General features: G+C 35.4%; 1 protein-coding gene across 18 annotated transcripts in view; it reads right to left on the reverse strand.

Moving 5' to 3' along the window:
• Svil (Supervillin) overlaps positions 1-18,438 on the reverse strand; it is a 368,637-nt gene that overhangs the window by 41,824 nt on the left and 308,375 nt on the right. For all 18 annotated transcript variants that reach the window (XM_070111687.1, XM_070111698.1, XM_070111686.1 and 15 more), the window contains 2 exons: positions 3,722-4,070; positions 2,207-2,365 (listed from right to left, as the gene is read on the reverse strand). In XM_070111687.1, the coding sequence (XP_069967788.1) occupies positions 2,207-2,365; positions 3,722-4,070 (508 nt within the window). The remainder of the gene's footprint in view (positions 1-2,206; positions 2,366-3,721; positions 4,071-18,438) is intronic.

Genomic DNA, 18,438 nt, shown 5'->3' on the forward strand with positions numbered 1-18,438 from the left:
GTATTTATCTATCCAGAAAATAAATTCTTAACTTTTTTTATTATATACCTATAATTTGAACCAGAGATATTTTGCTCACCGTAAGATATTTTTTGCGGAGGCTTTTAAAAGCAGGAGAATAATAATCAATATAAAAAAATGGTCGGGGTATTAAATTATGCAAAATTCTCAAATGTACATGCGTTTATTTGGAAAAATCACATTTTTTAGCATGGTAACTGATTTTTCGTCCTTCGAGTGTCTTAAAATTCGGTGAGAATTATTTTGCACTACTAAAGTCCAACTCTTGATATTTAAATTTTTTATCTTTATTCCAAGCCTCTCTACTAAGACAGCTTTCGCACGAATAACAATAGTAGATTTGGGGTAAAAGATGACCTTGACTCACTTGCTGAGATTATATACATAGATAATAATATAGCAGAATTTTACAGAACTTCTATTCTTTAACTACTAAATGAGTTTTTTCAGCAGCTTATTTTAAATCATTCTTACTTTTATGGCATCAATTCTCTTTCCTAACCGTAATTCACATAAAATGCATTTCTGCATACACATACATACATATGTATATATATATGGGGGAAAAAAATCAAACGTTTTTTTCGCTTGGTTTTCCGAAAAATTAGTTGGTAGACACCTCTAAGAAAGGCTCTCCAAGTATCAGCTCTTAATTGCAATGGGAAGGTCCGTCGCTTTACCGTTATTTATATTTTTCTTATGATCGGATAGAAAGATTCATATCTCGTTTTTTCTTTTGTAGGAAATTGAATGCTCTACAAAATCGTCTCTTACGGTTTTTTCGTAAACTTAACCGTTTAAAAGATATTAACGGTTGAAGTTTGACTATTTTAAGGCAAATTTGTTTTTTCTTTTGAATTTTATAACTCAGTGAAAAAACAACAATTTCAATAGCAAAGCTCATAGTTTTGTAGGAAATTTACTGTGCTACCAAAAATGCTACCACGAATCTATTTGTAATGCGACCCTTACTCTTAATAGCAACAACAAATATGTCTGGGACTTGCTCTCGGCTTTGTTACGAATTTATGTCCGCATTAAAGTCACACGCTGACGCACAAAGCCAACGGTTATTACTTAATTAAAAGTGAAGTTGCTTTTAAAGTTGCGTTAAGATATTTCTGCAACAAGAATGACAAAAGAACACAAAAACAATGTAGTAATCGAGAGAAGAATGCAATAGAGACATTATTTTTTAATTTGTGACACTTTTGCTTTCAGTAAAAGTGTGGAGTAAGAAAAATGAGGTAAAAAATGATGCAACAAAAGAATTGGAGCACGAGGAAGAGAACAATAAAAAACAGTTAGCAGCAACAAAACGAACAATGAAGCGCTTTGTGCGGCATAAATCTGCGCGTGCGCAACGGAATATCAAGCGCTCGCATACATACATACATACGTGTGAATAAGCGCCCACCACACTGCCACCCCATGCAACTCTGCAAAAAAGTCGTTTGCTACTGTAAAGTGGATTTGTTGCTGCATTTTTTCGTTTCGCGTTGTTGTTTTTGTTTGCAACAAGGAAACACTTTTACTGCTGCAGTTGACTGCTTGTCTGCCATTGTTGCCATTCAGCTTTTCATGGGCGACAACAATGCGTCGTTAGCGGGCACTATAGAGTTTCACATGACACGCGTCACTTGTGGGCGCGACGGTGGCGGAACGGGAGACTTAGTGGCTGGCGGACTGACTTCTGCGCTGCCACCGCCACCCGCATATGACCAAACGTACATAAATATTGCAGACAACAATTCGAATCGGTTATGTAGTTGCCGCCTTTTCTGTGTTACATATTTGTTATTGTTTAGCTTTTGGTTGCTTTGTTTTTTTTTTCTCAGTTTTGCTTATTTATTTATTTATGGCATTTTGTTGTGCCTTACTGCCGCATTTACCGCATTCACACCAGCTGTCATGCTGACAACAATGGGCTAACGAGGCGTGCAATAGAGTCAAAAATATAAAAAAAATAAACAAAAAATTAAAAAAAAAGCATAGGAAAAATAAGAACCGCGAAAAAAATTAAGACCCGAACTTTTCTTACATTATCACACATTACAACAAACATTTTTACACCGCTATTCTTGTTTGTTTACGATTACATCACAAGCACTTATGGGGCCGATATATATATATATTATATATACTCCTATGTTAAATAAAAGTGGTAATAAAAAATTCGACTCACATTTACTAGATTCTCCCGTCGTATTTCATCGACTTCGTCACGTCGTGAGATTCTCTTCTTCCAATCATCCTCTCCGCTCTTTTGCAGCGCCGCAAGCCGATCGGCGATCGAACCTGTCTTACAACCGACTGTAATTGTGCGTTGATCCGGACCCATGACCTAAGAAAAAGGAAAATAGTTTGCTTGAGATCTCTATTGGGTAATTCAAATCAAACTTTGGTTAATGAGTGAAAATAGGTAAAATGATATGCAAAAGACGAAAAATCTTTCGTTGTCACTTCCGACCACTTTTTCTTTAAAAGACTGTTTTCGAATACTATGCAAGCGTTATCACGGAGTACTGTACGATAAAAAGTCAGCGCTTTCTTTGCAGCAGGTACGCAGGGTAAAATCAAAAGAAAAAAATTATTTCAACTGTTAATTGGTTTCTGATGTTTCCATGTTTCGTCGACGGTCACTACACTACACAGAAACTCTTTCGGATTATGCTTAAACATCATAAAACACCGCTATGAAGTAGTTTCACGGTTACACTTGTTGTCCGGAAAGAGCAAAAGCTTCCATAGCGCCGACAGTTTTCTCGGGACCAATACTTCATGCCTGATGTATTTCATTCCTTAGTCTCAGTTATGCCCCGAGTCTTCAATTAAATTTAATGCATTCGTATATGTTGTGAGGGGATACCAAATTTAAATAAAACAATTTAAAGACATTTACTGTCTTAGTTGATTGATTGGTAAGGGGTGTATGCAAGTTTTTCTAAAAATTTCCGTAACGCTAAGCCGAATAGTGCATAATTTATAGGTTCCAGTCCACATTCATGTTAAGAAAACGCGTGTTAAGATCCGCCATCACAAGAGAAAATACTTGAAATTTGTGGGAGAATTTTTAGTAAAGTTGCCTGTGTCAATGTACTCTTCCAGTAATCGCATATTTTAGAAATATTTCAGCGATTTTTCTTGACTTCGAAAATTTTCTCCACCAGCGATTTTTTTTTTTATTTGACAAGTAAATTTCCACTTTCGAATTTAGATAATACTTTTCTACCACAAACATTTTTTTTTCGGGTCATAATCAGTCACAAGCTTCAGTGGTCGCTTAAAGCGGATATTTTTTAGGAGATCAGTTAAGCTCCTGCACAGGTTGGCTCCGCAAGATAAGCTAAAACACTTATTAATCATTGGAACTGACAAATTTTCCAATCTTCAGCAGGCTTACGGCAGCTCCAACGGCAGCATTATTGCTCATAAAGTGAAGCGTAGAAACATGTATATGGGATTTCCCACTTCATTTTTCCGTTGGTTTGATGATGACTCACCAAAATTTTATTTTTCATTGTCTGAGTTTCACAGTTCTTCGATATGGATCACTGAATTCACATTTCACAAGATTTTTATATGTACACACAATACATATGTACATATATATATATATAGGTATATATAATCAGTATTTTTTATTGAAGTTCGTCGCACCAAATTTAATTGCCAATGACTCACACTTCGATTCACTCACCTCTGTTAAGCTGCGTCGAAGACCGCCTTGTAAGAATGCCGGTAAAGCAGTGGGATTACGCGCCTGCGCGGCCTCACCTTCTTCTTCTTCTTGTAAGTTTTGTACGCTTTGTGCGTTGGGTAAGTTGCTGCGATTTGACTCAGCGGCGGATTGATGCTGTGCACCTGGTTGCTGTTCTTCTTGTTGCTGTTGTTGTTCTGGTGCTTTGTCTACATGCCGTAATTTGACAAAACCGCCGCTACCGAATGGTGGCAATTGAGGGCCAATGCCAATGGGTATGCCGCCGGTCGAAGGTTGTGCAGCGGCGACAATGGCAGAATGACTTTTACTTTTCGCAATGAAATTGGAGCTGCGAAGAGAAGAAAAAGAGGGAAGTGTAAGGTTTATTATAAATTTAATAGAAATTACGTAAAATCATAAAAAATTATGGCAAAGCTCGGAAAATCGCCGAGTTGTGTAACAATATAGTCTACCAGACGGAAGACACGCGAATGTGGCAGCTAAAATGCGTGTCGAAGTCGTTAACACGCAAGGCGGCTAACAATTTTCCGGCAATAAATTAAAAAATATATATTTTTATTTTCGTTTTCCTCTACGCTTGCGAAGCAACCACCAAAGACCGGCTACCGGCTAGGCGAGTTTAGGCAATAACGCAATGCATGAGCAGATACTTAAACGTCTCCGTATCCACATATGAAATAAACCCCGGCGGCAGCGTAGAATGCAGCGGCTAACTACTTCCTTGTACGCCCCAAAACTCCGGAGCGGCCGAGTGAGCAGCGCCGACTAATGAGCAGCGCTTACAACTGGGAGCGCTGGCTGTTATTACAGCAACAATCATACGAAAATATCTACTTTACTTCTTAGCTGTAAAAAGACGTCTGCTAACATTGACTACTAGCGTCTTTTAGAACAAATTGTTGTTGTAGAAGTTAAGTAAGTTAAGTGAAGAGTAAGCTCTGTGCTGCGCTTTGAGCCCTCGAGCGCTAAGCAATTCCGCGCAGTTACTTTCCCAGCTGCATAAACTGCATTTGATTCTATGAAATGAAAAATATTAACAAAAAAACTCTAATACGGAAATCGTGACCATGCAATATCTATTGTGTGACGGCGAAATGGGTCTTACGCGCCAAAGGGAAAATGGTTTTCCTTTAACAGACAAATGTGTGTATATACTTATATATTGGCTGTCTAGCTAACTTCCCTACAGGAAAAAAAGGGCATAGTCGAACAAAGCGTTCACAGTTGAAAATGCATTCAAAGTTAGTCATATCAGTTATCAGTAACGAGATCTTTTAGCCAATATGTAGGAAAAACTCTGCCACATTAAATCAGTTAAAACGCGTTTCTAAAGTTTTGCAGATAGTTGAAAACATATTTTTGGAATAAACTGAGAGCCAGTACAGTCTTCTTATGAGGTAGTTCTGAGCTAGTTTGAGAATGGGTCGATTTACTGCAAGGTTTAAATTCATCGAGGTATTCATGAGAATATCTATATAACAAATATGTGAACACACAGCATTCTCTACTGGAAAATATCTAACTAGTTCAAAAAGTAACTAGTTCATGAGTAATATATATTTAAACAACCATAAGGCGGACCAGACTTTATATTAGATGGTTGATTTGCTGACTTTAGATAAAGTTCATGCAACTAACTGAATTTTATGTTAAGCTCAGCAATACATTCGGATCTTCTTAATTTTTATGGATGACGAGCATTGCTTTAATTTACTTAGAATCAAAGCGAATATTAATTCTATTAGAGATGATTTGGTTCCATGATTTCAATATATTTTAGTAATGCTCTAAAAAGTCTTTAGGATAAAGAATAGGCCGAAAATCAGGATAGCTAGATATAAATTGAATGTATAAAATACAGAAGTTGCAGAAATTGTAACCCCCGTAACTAAGTATTTTTCCATGAGAAATGTTAGCCCACCACAGCAAATGAAACATTTTTTCTAACGGGCATATATTACTCTCACATTTTCTACTGGGTATTAAGCTCACACCGTATAGCATAGAACTTTCACATTGATGAACTGCCAGTTGAGGAGACTATAAAAATACGAGACTGCAAAAATTCTAGTCTCGACAGCGAATTGTAGGGAAAGTAATGGGATAAAGTCTCATAAATAATATCATAATTTGTATGACTGTTGCATGAAATTGAACTCAAACTAGAGTGCAATGATAATTTAAAGACGTGTAAGCATGTCATTACAGGAAATTTTGTGTAAAGAGCAAAATGTAATCTTTTTTATTTTTGCTTCACGACATCTTTGCTCAACTCTGGTGCTGTCAAGGAATTATGTGATTTTTAACGGTGATACGTGACACGATATAAATAATTTTGTCGGTCATGCCGAGATGGTTTGGAATTTGTAGAAGTTTTTTAACTGTTATGCTGCGAAGGTGATTTTTGAAATGATCTGCTTAGTATATAAAAACGGACGTAGAAATATTCAGTATTGTGTTTGTTTTAATTATTTAGGAGATTAGCTATTGATGCTTATTTACTTGAGAATTCTTGATAATATTTTGGACGATGCACTTTTGTTGTTGAATGTTCAGCAATTTTTTTTAATATCTTTGTAGCTACCTAGGGCGTAGTTCTCAGACGATAGGTATATTTATTTTAAAAAAAAGTTATACGTTTTAGTATTCACTTTACACTTTTACTAAGACACACAAGAAGGATTGTTTTGTTTCCACCAATAATATTCACAAAGTTTAAAAACAATTCACACGATTAAAAATTTATAAAAAAACACACACTTTTAGTTTCAAAAAAAAGAAGACACGACTACTTCGGACAGACCACGACATTTAACTAAACTCAGAAATGCGCTCAGTTCGCAGGTAGACTTCTAAACACATATCCTTTATGCAAAGAATGAATTCGAAGACCGTGAAAAGTCTATTAAATAACGAGTTAAAAGAGCAAAGTTCCGGATAATAGCGGATAAATAAGCAAGCGATTTAGCATGAATTCCATGAGCAGGTACATAAAAATTCGTGGAATAGTTCTCAAAATTTGATTGTCTAAAAAATTAGCGATAATTAATATTTGAAGAGCAGGATTTAACGACTATATAGGGCACACACATATATTTACAGCTACGAAAACGACAACACAAAGTGCCATAGTGCCGATAATGATAAGCAAACAAATGCTTTTATTTTCAAATTTTTTTCTCGAGTAAATAAATATTGTGTTTACTAAACGTAAGTGCCATAAATTGATTATCAGATATGTAAATAGGCTTCTTTTTGATAACAAGCTACATATCTACATACACACTACTCATATATACAAGCATTGGCACTCCTCAACTGATTCCCTTTTCTTTCTTTTCTCAATTATTTTGAGGTCAATCGATCCTTTTACGATTACATACAGAAATCTCTATTATTTATTATTTTCTATATTTTCTAAAACTTGTTTCAAAATAAATGATTCAGAAAAAATTATGTAAATATTTGAATAAATATTATATATGAAAATAGCACCAGGGTTGCATTCGACACTAACTATTAATAGTTATGAAGAGTTAGCAACTATTATTACTATTTTTAACTGTTTCATATAGTTCTTAGATGGTTCGAAATAAATATTAAAAAACATAAAAACCTTACAAAGTTGCCACCTGCTCAAAAATGGTTACCAAAAATAATAATATATAAAAAGAAACTACGATGTTGGAGTCAAATAGAAGAAAAGAAGGTCAAATTAAAAAGGTTACAGTTGAAAATGTTTTGGATTGTTGCCACCTTTACAAAAATTTGAATTGAAATCAATTGATCAGATAAGATATTAGATCTTAAATGATCAAAATTGGGATATAAGTAGAATTAAAATTGCTTAAAAGGAATTTCAGTACAAAATATTTTTGAGGAGAATTGTCACACGTTTACAATATTCTACATACCTAAATTAATTTTGAATAAAATACATATAACAAGATATCTGTCAGATATATAATATTTTTGAAAGAGTGTTAGTGCCACTACACTACAATATGTATATGAAACGAAATTTGTATACTATAGAAAGACACTTAAGAAGGGTTAAGGTGAAAATATTTTTGAAACATTCTATGACTGTTTAAACAAAAAATTTAGTCAACCTGCTTGACTGAAAATGTAATATTACAGATTTACGAATGATTTCTGTCGGAGATATTTTTGAAACGGTTTGTCCCTTTGAAAAAATGCAAGCCAAAGATAATATAGGAAATATTTAAAAAAAAATGTGAGTTTTAGTTTATATTTTAAAAACATTTTAGTTTTAGCTTATATTTAAAAAAATTTTACTATATAAGGAATCATTAAAAAAAAAAGATAAATCCACTCTCAAATCCAAAGATAAATCACTCATCAAACTCCAAAAAAATGCTTATGATATTAAATGCAATTTAATTATATCCCTACGCTACTCTTCATTTAATGAAGCAAATCGTATGACAGCAACTATGGTACGACAGTTATTATCGCGTGTTTTAATGCATTTATTCCAAAGTTGTTTCACTGAGTGACATTAAATTCGCCAAAAGCATAGAAATGAGTAGATAAACATGATGAAACGCCCACAAAATAAAATATAATAAAATTAAGAAAAATGCTCATCTACAAACACCAACATGTGAGCTTACATTTTCAAGGTCGCTCGCAATCATCCATTTTAATTTGCTTTTGTATAAATTTTGACGTTACCGAATTCCAAAAAATGTTATTTTTTTGTACTATTTTGTTACCGTTACCTGGTTGCGGTTGCTATAAATAATGTATTTTATTGGATTTCGTTGTCAAGTTCAATTTTTCGTAAGGAAAGAAAAGAAGAAGATGCAGAAAGCTAAATTCGCAAAAAAATGAATTAAATGAAATATATATATATTAGAAAACTCTTTCTATACATTATGAAGAGTGTAAAATTGAAGCTGGAACTGAAAAAATAAACAGTTAAGGCACCTTGAAGTTTCCTCGATAAAGCCTTTTTACATGTCTGGATTCTGCCGAATTCATATGAAAAACTTTTAGAGAACATGGTGTTCGAATTCGTAAGTGTACCAAAATAATCTTCGGCAACATTGTGATCTTTTTACTGCTACTAGAGCGATAATGCAAAGGATGTATCTTCTATATTTTAATAGCGATGCCATATCGTGCGGTCATGTCGAATATCCGAGTCAAAAAATATATTAAGAATTCTCCCCAAAAACTAAAAACTATACGAGAACAAATTATAATAGCCAGCCAAACAGAAATAATATTATAATAATATAAGACTATGGTCCAGTTGGACGTACTAGATAAAAATAAGTACGATAAAGTAAAAACATAAAATAAAATATCTCTTTAGACTTCTATATATTTAGGTATATACTCTTGTATTTTTTTTATTAAAAGCTTTTATACAAAAATCTAACTTTATACAATTCTATAACTCCTTACAAACACATAAACACATAGTGTTCTTAGTTCTTAGATAATCTGCAAAAAAAATTGGCACGTGACCCACTTCCACAAACCTTCATTCCCTTCAAATTAAGTCCTGCTAAAGAAAAAGTGAAAAATGTACAAGAAAAACTTCTTTGCTTCTATTTCAGTTGAAGGCAGTCAGTCAGTCGGTCGCTGGCACATTAATGGCAGGTCACTTTCGCATTTCGCGGACAGTTGACGCTTTTGCTCGGCGATTGCTGGCAAAGCTAACTGACTCCTTCGCCACAACAACATGCAGCGCGCAGTCACATTATTTACATCGGTGTTTCGTTTTCCCTTCCCTGGCAGTGGGCTGTCACAGCGCGGCTTGGGTGCGCATGCGCCAAACTATGCGCAGTAAATTGGTCGCGCACACCAGCCACGAATGAAAAACTTGTTGGGCGACAAACTTGTTCCGGAGCAAAGTGGAGTAGGAGGACGACGAAGGTGACAATGCTGACTGCGTGACACGATTTCGAAATGGTTGCATTAACAACGGCCGATCGACAGCGGTGAATTGTGTTGGTGACTTGCTGATTGAAAAAAATTAATTTTTTCTTTACTTTGCGCATGCGCACAAGTGGAAACGCTGAAAAGTTGTCGCCAAGCGATTTTTGCAACAAATGCAACATAGAGTTGTGGATACATATATACATACATACATAACAAATATATGTATGCAGACATTTATCTTCGTCGGAAATAAAATTTGGGTTAAAGTCAGCACTGCGTGGCATGCAACATTATGGCAATTTTTTTTAAGTGCAAATTTTATTGCGACAACAAAATTTAATAGCTTGTGGCAACTCATTCATTGTGGCTAACTGACAATTTGACGCGTTGCACTTGTCAAACAATTAAGCCATATTTTGCACATATTCAAATAAATTGCATAATTATATTTTATGTTTGCTTGCATACGAGTTTTCTGCTTGCCTGTGTGTGCAACATTGCGTTGCAGCTTGCCAAACTCGCTTTTCCGTTTGAAAAGTGAAATTAAATGTGGAATACAGGCACTTGTTACTGCATTTTTGCATGCCGCGCTCATTAAATGCTTAGATGACATACCCGATGACAGCGCAAAGAGGACGCGTTGAAAGCTGTGAAACCCGTCAGTTGTGGCCAGAGACAAAGATTATGTGTGTCAAATTGCAAAACAAAATTTAATTTTTTTAAATTTATTATATTATTATTTTTTTAACATTTTCAAAATGAAATTGTCGTTTCTCAAAACCAGCGCCAAGCAGGAAGACTCCAACGTGCAGCAAACAATTCGAGCCCAGTTAGTGGCACAGCATACTCGTTATGGCGATTAAGTGATAGTCAGCCGCATTGCTGGTAATCGATAGTTATGCTGTTGGCGGGTTTGAGGAAAATTACACGAAATTACAGTGGAAGACGCTCGCAAATACGGGAGTGGCTATTTACAACAATTTGCGTCAGCGGCAATCGCAAATTGCTAACCACAAAACCACAATCGCTGAGCAGCGAGCAGCAAAACCAGCGTTAAAAAAATAAAATCAAGTAAAATAGCATTGAAAAAAATCGATGTGTGCCAGTGTATAGCGGAAAATTACGCGCTAGCTACAGCACAGTATGTCAGGAGAGAAATATATGGTGTTAAATTCATATTAATAAACTGAGCCATCGGAAAAAAGAGTTTAAGTTTCGTCAGTTCACTATTTTTCCTAGATAAAAAATATGCTGGAAAGTACACATCGTGAGTAGGGTTGCGAAAGACTTTTGAATCTGAACTTTGGCTAAATTGGCAATGCAACCGTGAAAAGGAGATACACACGTTTTCATTCCCATGTAGAGAAGAATGAGCCAATGAATGATTTTGTGATCGACAGTTCCCATGACGAAACATTTATTCATATTTACCGAGGCATCAAAGTATGAAATAGGAACAGAACTTTTTCTGATGACTACAATTCAGTCTTTCAGGTCGAAATTGTTGGCATAACTGAAGGCGCCAAGCGGGCTTATGCTCTAACCAGCAAGGCCATACAGCTTTAAGTAGACAGCCAAGCTGCAACTAAGGCTATACGTAGCGCCTATACTAAGTCTCATTGCGTTTGGTAACGCAAGGAGACAATAACTAAACTCTCAGTCGATAACTCGATTAATATCATCTGGGTACCCAGTCATATAGAAATATAAGGAAACTAAAAGTAAATAGTAAAGTAATAAGTATAGTTACTTTGGGCTAGTGTTGATGGTGGACAGAACAAAAAGGAACTTAATAACATTGTAGGCGTCATAACAAGCCACCTACCCTAAAGATTCCGCCTTTAGAAAATTGGTAAAATGGATTTGGCGGAATGCAGAGAATGCGCGGAGAATGACGAAATACTGAAGCTAAATCCACTGGAGTTAAATAATTAATATATAATAACGGTGTCCTCTTGCCCAGGCGCAAAAGGTGACTCGTTGAAGAAAGATTTCACTCAAATGAAGAGAACGAAATAGAAGCAAACACATATTTTGTGACCATATTTCAGATGGAGCGTTCAGACGTGACGAAAGTAGAGAACTAAGATCATATTTGAAACACGCCCATATTTACACAGTTTAAATACTTTTTGCATTAAGTAAAATTTTGAAATAATTTTAAAAAAAATTTATTTATTGTATGTATGAAGTTTACAAAATAATAAATTTACCCTAATAACTTATAAAACTACTAATTTTTCAAGTTTTTTTTTTTATTTTAACAATTTTCGTCGTCTGTTTCTAAGCTTCATCTCACTGTGCTATTGCAATTTCACTGCGGCATGATTTTGCAAATTTTAACCAGCGAAAAACACTACTAAATGTTTTTCACCAGCACAACGATGCACGTGTTTATGTTAACTGATAGTAATCGCCTCGACTGATGGCAAATCAATGAGTATTTTAATGATTAAGTTAAAGTGAGCAAACATGGCCTTAATAAGCATTAAGTGACATGCCACACGAGGAACAGAGAAAACATTGAAGGAAAACGTGCAGCATGAGTGTGTCCCCATCTAAACATAATACATGATCGTATGTGCTCTTAACGCCCACGCGTCAATAGCGCACAGGAAGCACATCAGGTGAGGCGAAAAACGCTTTGAATTGCTGGGGCCTCATTCGACTTTAATTGATACGCTAACTGACAGTGTGACGTTAATGATAGGAGCATACGACCAGAGTGTTAAAAATAATTGCATTTATATGTGAATATGTATCGTGTGTTGGAAATTCGCGAAATAGCTTTGGTGGGTGTGGTAATTGTGTTTGATTTAAAACGTGAAAATTTGTTAGTCAATAAATGCAGAATGGCGATAATTTGAATAACGCCCTAATAGCTTGTATGGTAATTGGGTAATGATTGGTGCTGGAAGTGTCTAATGTGAAAATTGCGCACGAAGTTTTCGCACCAACATAACCTAAAAAACTGCTGGTTGACTAAGTAAGGATTTACTTGATTCATAGTAAAATTGTTTTAAGAATAATTACTATAACCAAAGCTACTAAGAGTACTCAGTAAACTTTCAAAACTGATCCTGATTTTGGCAATAGTAATCTGTTTGCTGCATTTTTCGTACTTTAAACTTTTTTAATATGACGTTAGCGCTATCAGTCAGAACATTACAACATCATAAAACAAGCAGAATATACTGTATTGCAGGATTAAACAAAAATTAAAAAAAAAATTAGAAAATTTTAGTGAAAATATCAGATAAGGTTCTGTAAAGATCAATATTAGATGAACGGCTTTTTAATAGAAATCTAGTCAAACTAAAATCACCGTGTCGATAAAAACCGGGGATATTTGACGATAACAAATGTTTCTATACAATAACTAGAATTTGATTGATCAGTCTATATGACAGCTATATGCTAAAGTGGTCTGATCTGAACAAAAGGCGAGTAAAAAGGATATGTGCAAAATTTCAGATCGATAACTCAAAAAATGAGGCACTCGTTTGCGTATATACTGACGGACATGGCTAAATCGACTCAGCTTGTTACGCTCATCACTTCTATATACGAGTATATTTTATAAGGTCTACGAAGTTTCGTTTTAGGTGTTGCAAACTTCGCAGCAAACATAATTTATCTTACAGAGGGTATACAAATTTTAACTTGGATGATTTTTATATTTTAGATCAAAAATATACTTTAAGTGTTCGGAGATTAAAGACATCCTATTTCAGAGCGGTCAAAATAGGCATATTGAGATTTAATTTGTATTGAGCAAAGACTGAGATATAAAAATATAAATGCAGTTCAATTTCTACAGTTAAACCCGAAAGCTAACAATCTTATCGACGAATATACAGAAGGACCCCGAGAGGTGCTATTTTTCAAATGAATACAAAAAATATCTACGCTAGGCATAACTAGCCAAATAGGAGCTATATTCAAAGAATTTGTAGATTAAAAATATAAATTTGTTTAAAAAGTTCTCTGAAACATACAAAAACACTTTGGAAAATGTTCGATATGAAAATCCAAAATTACGAATAAAAAATTGATTCAGTTCAGCCGGCGTTAAGTGAAAAGTGCGAAATAGTAATTTGTTTAGATTTAAAGCAACTATTTGGCACGCAACTTGCCACCCACTCAGGCATGCAACACGCGCTTTTAAACTAACTCATACAACTAGAAACCGCACCTGCTTGCAAAACAGCGAAATATGTAAATATATATACACCTATATACATATATATATACATACATATACATATATATACATACATATATATGTATTTATTTCCAAATGCTATGAACACACTTTTATTTTCACAATCCTTTCTTCTCTGCTTCGCCACACTTTGTTGAACAACAACAATAAAGCTAAACGAAGCGCGAAGTTTTCATTTTCCACCTTACATCACATCATCACAAGCCCATCGGTCCATCACTCAACGCAACTAATGTGCTAACTAACCCACCTGTTAAAGTTGTTATGCAATGGATTTGGTTTTCTTTTTTTGGCGCAGCAAGCTTTTGCTTGTTGCTGGTTTTCATTCACTTGCACTGCACCCACGTTTGTTGCCGATAATTGCATTTACACTAAATTAGCACACATTTAGTCAGCATGCGAATTGTTAATACCTCCCGCCGCCTCTTTCTCACGTAAGTATAAAAAAATTGGAGTCGGCTTGTTGCAACACATAGTGTTAAGTGTTAGTATGTTGCAAACCACGCTTATGTGACCATAACTGCACGGATGTGGTGCGGTGGGTGCGAAAGTGTTGATTTATCACCGGTAATTGTCGCCTGCAGCCGCCGTCGGCTGTGACGATGTTGAAGGTCTCTCAGCGTTACCAAGAATTTTTGTTACAATTTCTTTTTTGGGAAAATAAATAGTGCAGAAGGTAAACCATAATTAAGGAATTATTAGATGTGAATGAGACTCGAAATAAAATTGGTAGTATCACTCTTATATAAACACTTCTCCAGAAAGTAAGTGAAAATTCAACAAAATTCAATCCGATTTTCTATATTTTTTATAAATCGCAACCAAATCGATCCGTTTTTAAAGCGGGTGGTTACTGGTAATGAAAAGTGAGTCGATTACAACAACGTAAAGCAAACGGTAGCCAAGCCATGTGGTTGGTGGCATTCGCAGGGAATTGTCTACTAAGACCGCTGCTAGCTTGCGGTCAAACTCCTAATACGGACCTATACTGTCAACAATTGGATCGTTTGAAGGAAGCAATCGGCCATAAGCGGTCAGATTTGGCCAATAGGAGAAGAGTGATATTCAATGAGGACAACGTCAGGCCAAACACATGAATAGTGACTCGTCAGAAGCCCCGGGAGCTTGGTTGGGAGATTTATATGCATCCGCCTTATGGTCCGGATCCAGCACCTGTTCCTGGCTGTGGCGAATTATTTTACTGTTGAAAAACTATCTCAGTTTTTTGCCAAAAGGGGCGGCAGTTTCTATGAGAGTGGTCTTATGAAGTTACCTTCATAAAAATTAATAAAAATTGCGAAGTAAGGTTATGGCATGGATTTATAAGACGCTGCTGTCGAATAAAATGTTTTGGTACTTTAGCCGAAAGCTTTTACATGGACTATTTACTATATATTAGCCATACGGCTTAGAATATTTATTTAGTTTTTTTGAAGCTGTTTTACTCTTGATCATATGATTTTATTTAACTACCAAAGTTGTATTTTACTAAAAGATACTTAAAGATAGTTAGGAAAAAACTGTTCATTTTGCATGCTCGAAGTAATAAACTAAAGACCAACCAAAGAAAAAGAAGATTAAATAAAAATATAATAAATAAAAAATAAAAAGCACAACAAAAAAAACAAAAACGCAGCGGTAACTGATATGCAAAACAAGCTGCATCCTCGCACGCAACTGGGTGCAATGCATGTGAATATCTATGAATGTGTGTATGGACCCTTGTAGTCGTACAATGATATCATTACCAGACTTACTGCTAACAACAGTTGTGCAATCAGGCGGCAAACGTACAGGGATCCAGCTCTATGGAGACACATACAGTAAGCGAAGTTCATTGCTCACTATCTACCTTGCAGTTGCAACGACAATCTGCCTCCCGACACAACACATCACTCCCCGTTGACTCGACCCTTTAACTACCCATTACTGGTCGACCACTACCCGCTGGCTGGTCAATGGCGCGCATAGCACTCCAACTCCTCAGCCTAATCTACAGTTTTTGTTGTTGTTGCTGTAGGAACTACTCTGCTTATTTTTTTGTTCATTAAGCTTCGCTTTTTCCTACATCTTTTCCGAGAAGGTGTGCCAGATAACACAAGCAGTGACGCCGAACTCAGTACCCATCGCATCGACTCTTTAATTCCGCTCTGGATTTGAGCTTGATTTTTTATTTTTCCCTCGAGCTGTTTAATTCCACGCTACATACGCCGTGTAGTGAAATCTTCTGCGCTGATTGCAGAAGTACATGGAAAATGCATGAATGAATAATGAGTAATGGTAACGAGCGTTGATTGTCAGGCGGATAGGATAATACTTGCTTTGCTTTGTTTGCAACTCGTTATGACCGTGTGTGCGAACCTAAAGCGTTGTAATTGAAGGGTATTAATGACATTGGTTTGCCACATGGGGAGCCCAGTTGAGATTGGTACTTGGATTTAGCTACTAAAAGAGGAGAGCAATTTATGGGAACTCTTGCATGCAAAGTTATTTACCAAGCTTGCTGGAAGAGATTTAATTTCAAAAAACTTATTTTTGTTTTTGGTTCATTTTAATTTTTTGATTTAAAAACTGTCTCATGAGCATCTCGTGGCCGAAATACTTAAACTTAATTCAAATAAAACCATTCGATTATAAAAGCAGACAATAGGTATAACAATTTGAATTTATTAAACGATTAATGTAAAAAAATATAAAAAAATGAGTGCGGGTTCTTTATCGATTAATTGGCTTTAAGGCCGACTAATTTAACAATTTTTATAATAATATCGGTTTATAGATTTGTTGATTTAATACAATGAGGCTGCAAAAGGGCGATGACTATAGAATCTTAGAAATCTTGGAAATGCCTGTTCCAATATTAAAAGTCAAGGATGTTATGCTTATTAATCAATGCTATCAGAACCTTACCAAGCAATTGCGAAATTGTAACAAAATTTAATGTTCAGTTCCTAAGCTATACCACAGATCTTCGAATGATCCGAGCTTAACACATAAATAGAATTTGAAAACTAATGTCTCACAAATATCCACACAAAAATAAAATTGGCAAAATAAAATAGACTTTTTTAAACGGAGGCAATAAATCGATAAAATATTCGATAAAATTTAATATCGATTATGCTACAATTAAAATTAAGCGTTTTTTTATACTCTCGCAACCTGTTGCTACAGAGTATAATAGTTTTGTTCACCTAACGGTTGTTTGTATCACCTAAAACTAATCGAGTTAGATATAGGGTTATATATATATAAATGATCAGGATGAAGAGACGAGTTGAAATCCGGGTGACTGTCTGTCCGTCCGTCCGTCTGTCCGTCTGTCCGTCCGTGCAAGCTGTAACTTGAGTAAAAATTGAGATATGTTTATGAAACTTGGTAGATATGTTTCTTGGTACCGTGAGACGGTTGGTATTGCAGATGGGCGTAATCGGACCACTGCCACGCCCACAAAACGCCATTAATCAAAAACAAATAAATTGCCATAACTAAGCTCCGCGATAAGATATAAGACTGTTATTTGGTACACAGGATCACATTAGGGAGGGGCATCTGCAGTTAAACCTTTTTTTAAAAAGTAGGCGTGGTCCCACCTCTAATAGGTTTAATGTGCATATCTCCTAAACCGCTAATGTTATAATAACAAAATTCACTAGAAGCAAATTTTTTTAGAACCTCCACAGTGTGAAAATAGTTGAAATCGGGTGGCAACTCCGCCCACTCCCCATATAACGGTACTGTTAAAAACTACTAAAAGCGCGATAAATCAAGCACTAAACACGCCAGAGACATTAAATTTTGTCTTTGCAGATGGTATAAGATGACTTTATAGGAACCGCGTTCAAAATTAGTCAGTGAGCGTGGCACAGCCCACTTTTAGGTGAAAACCCATATCTTGAGATCTGCTCAACCGATTTCAACCAAATTCGGTGCATAACGTTCTTTTCATGTTTCTATGTCATAGTGCGAAAATGGGCGAAATCGGACTACAACCACGCTTACTTCCCATATAACACCATTTTCAATTTCATCTGATTCTTTCACTTTCCACTATGCAAATCAGGTAACAATGATTATATCGGGGTAAAACTTTGCGTGAATAATACGTTTAAAGTATGCCACCTTGTGACCAAAAATTGGCTAAATCGAACCAAAACTGTTCAAGCCCCTAAGTACTAAATATGTGGACCCCAGTGCCTATAATTGACATTCTACCGAAAATATCAGCCAATCCACAAAGTAATCTCAAACGAGTATACCATTTGATTTTGCGAGAGTATAAAATGTTCGGTTACATCCGAACTTAGCCCTTCCTTACCTTTTTATATTAATTTTATTCTGCCATCACTGTAAAGGGGAGAAAATTTTTTAAATTTTAGTGTAATTTTACTGTTCTATTTCTATTGATATTATTGATAATATTGATCAATGCAGAAATTGTTTCTAGTATAACATACTTGTATGCAAGAACCCTTAGTATTAAAAGAGACTTTTCACGATTATCTATCTTAATCCAAAATATTTGGTCCCTAATTCAGCAATAACTATACATTAA

This window comes from Bactrocera oleae, chromosome 6, assembly GCF_042242935.1.
Source record: "Bactrocera oleae isolate idBacOlea1 chromosome 6, idBacOlea1, whole genome shotgun sequence".
Classification (NCBI taxonomy): Eukaryota; Metazoa; Arthropoda; class Insecta; order Diptera; family Tephritidae; genus Bactrocera; species Bactrocera oleae.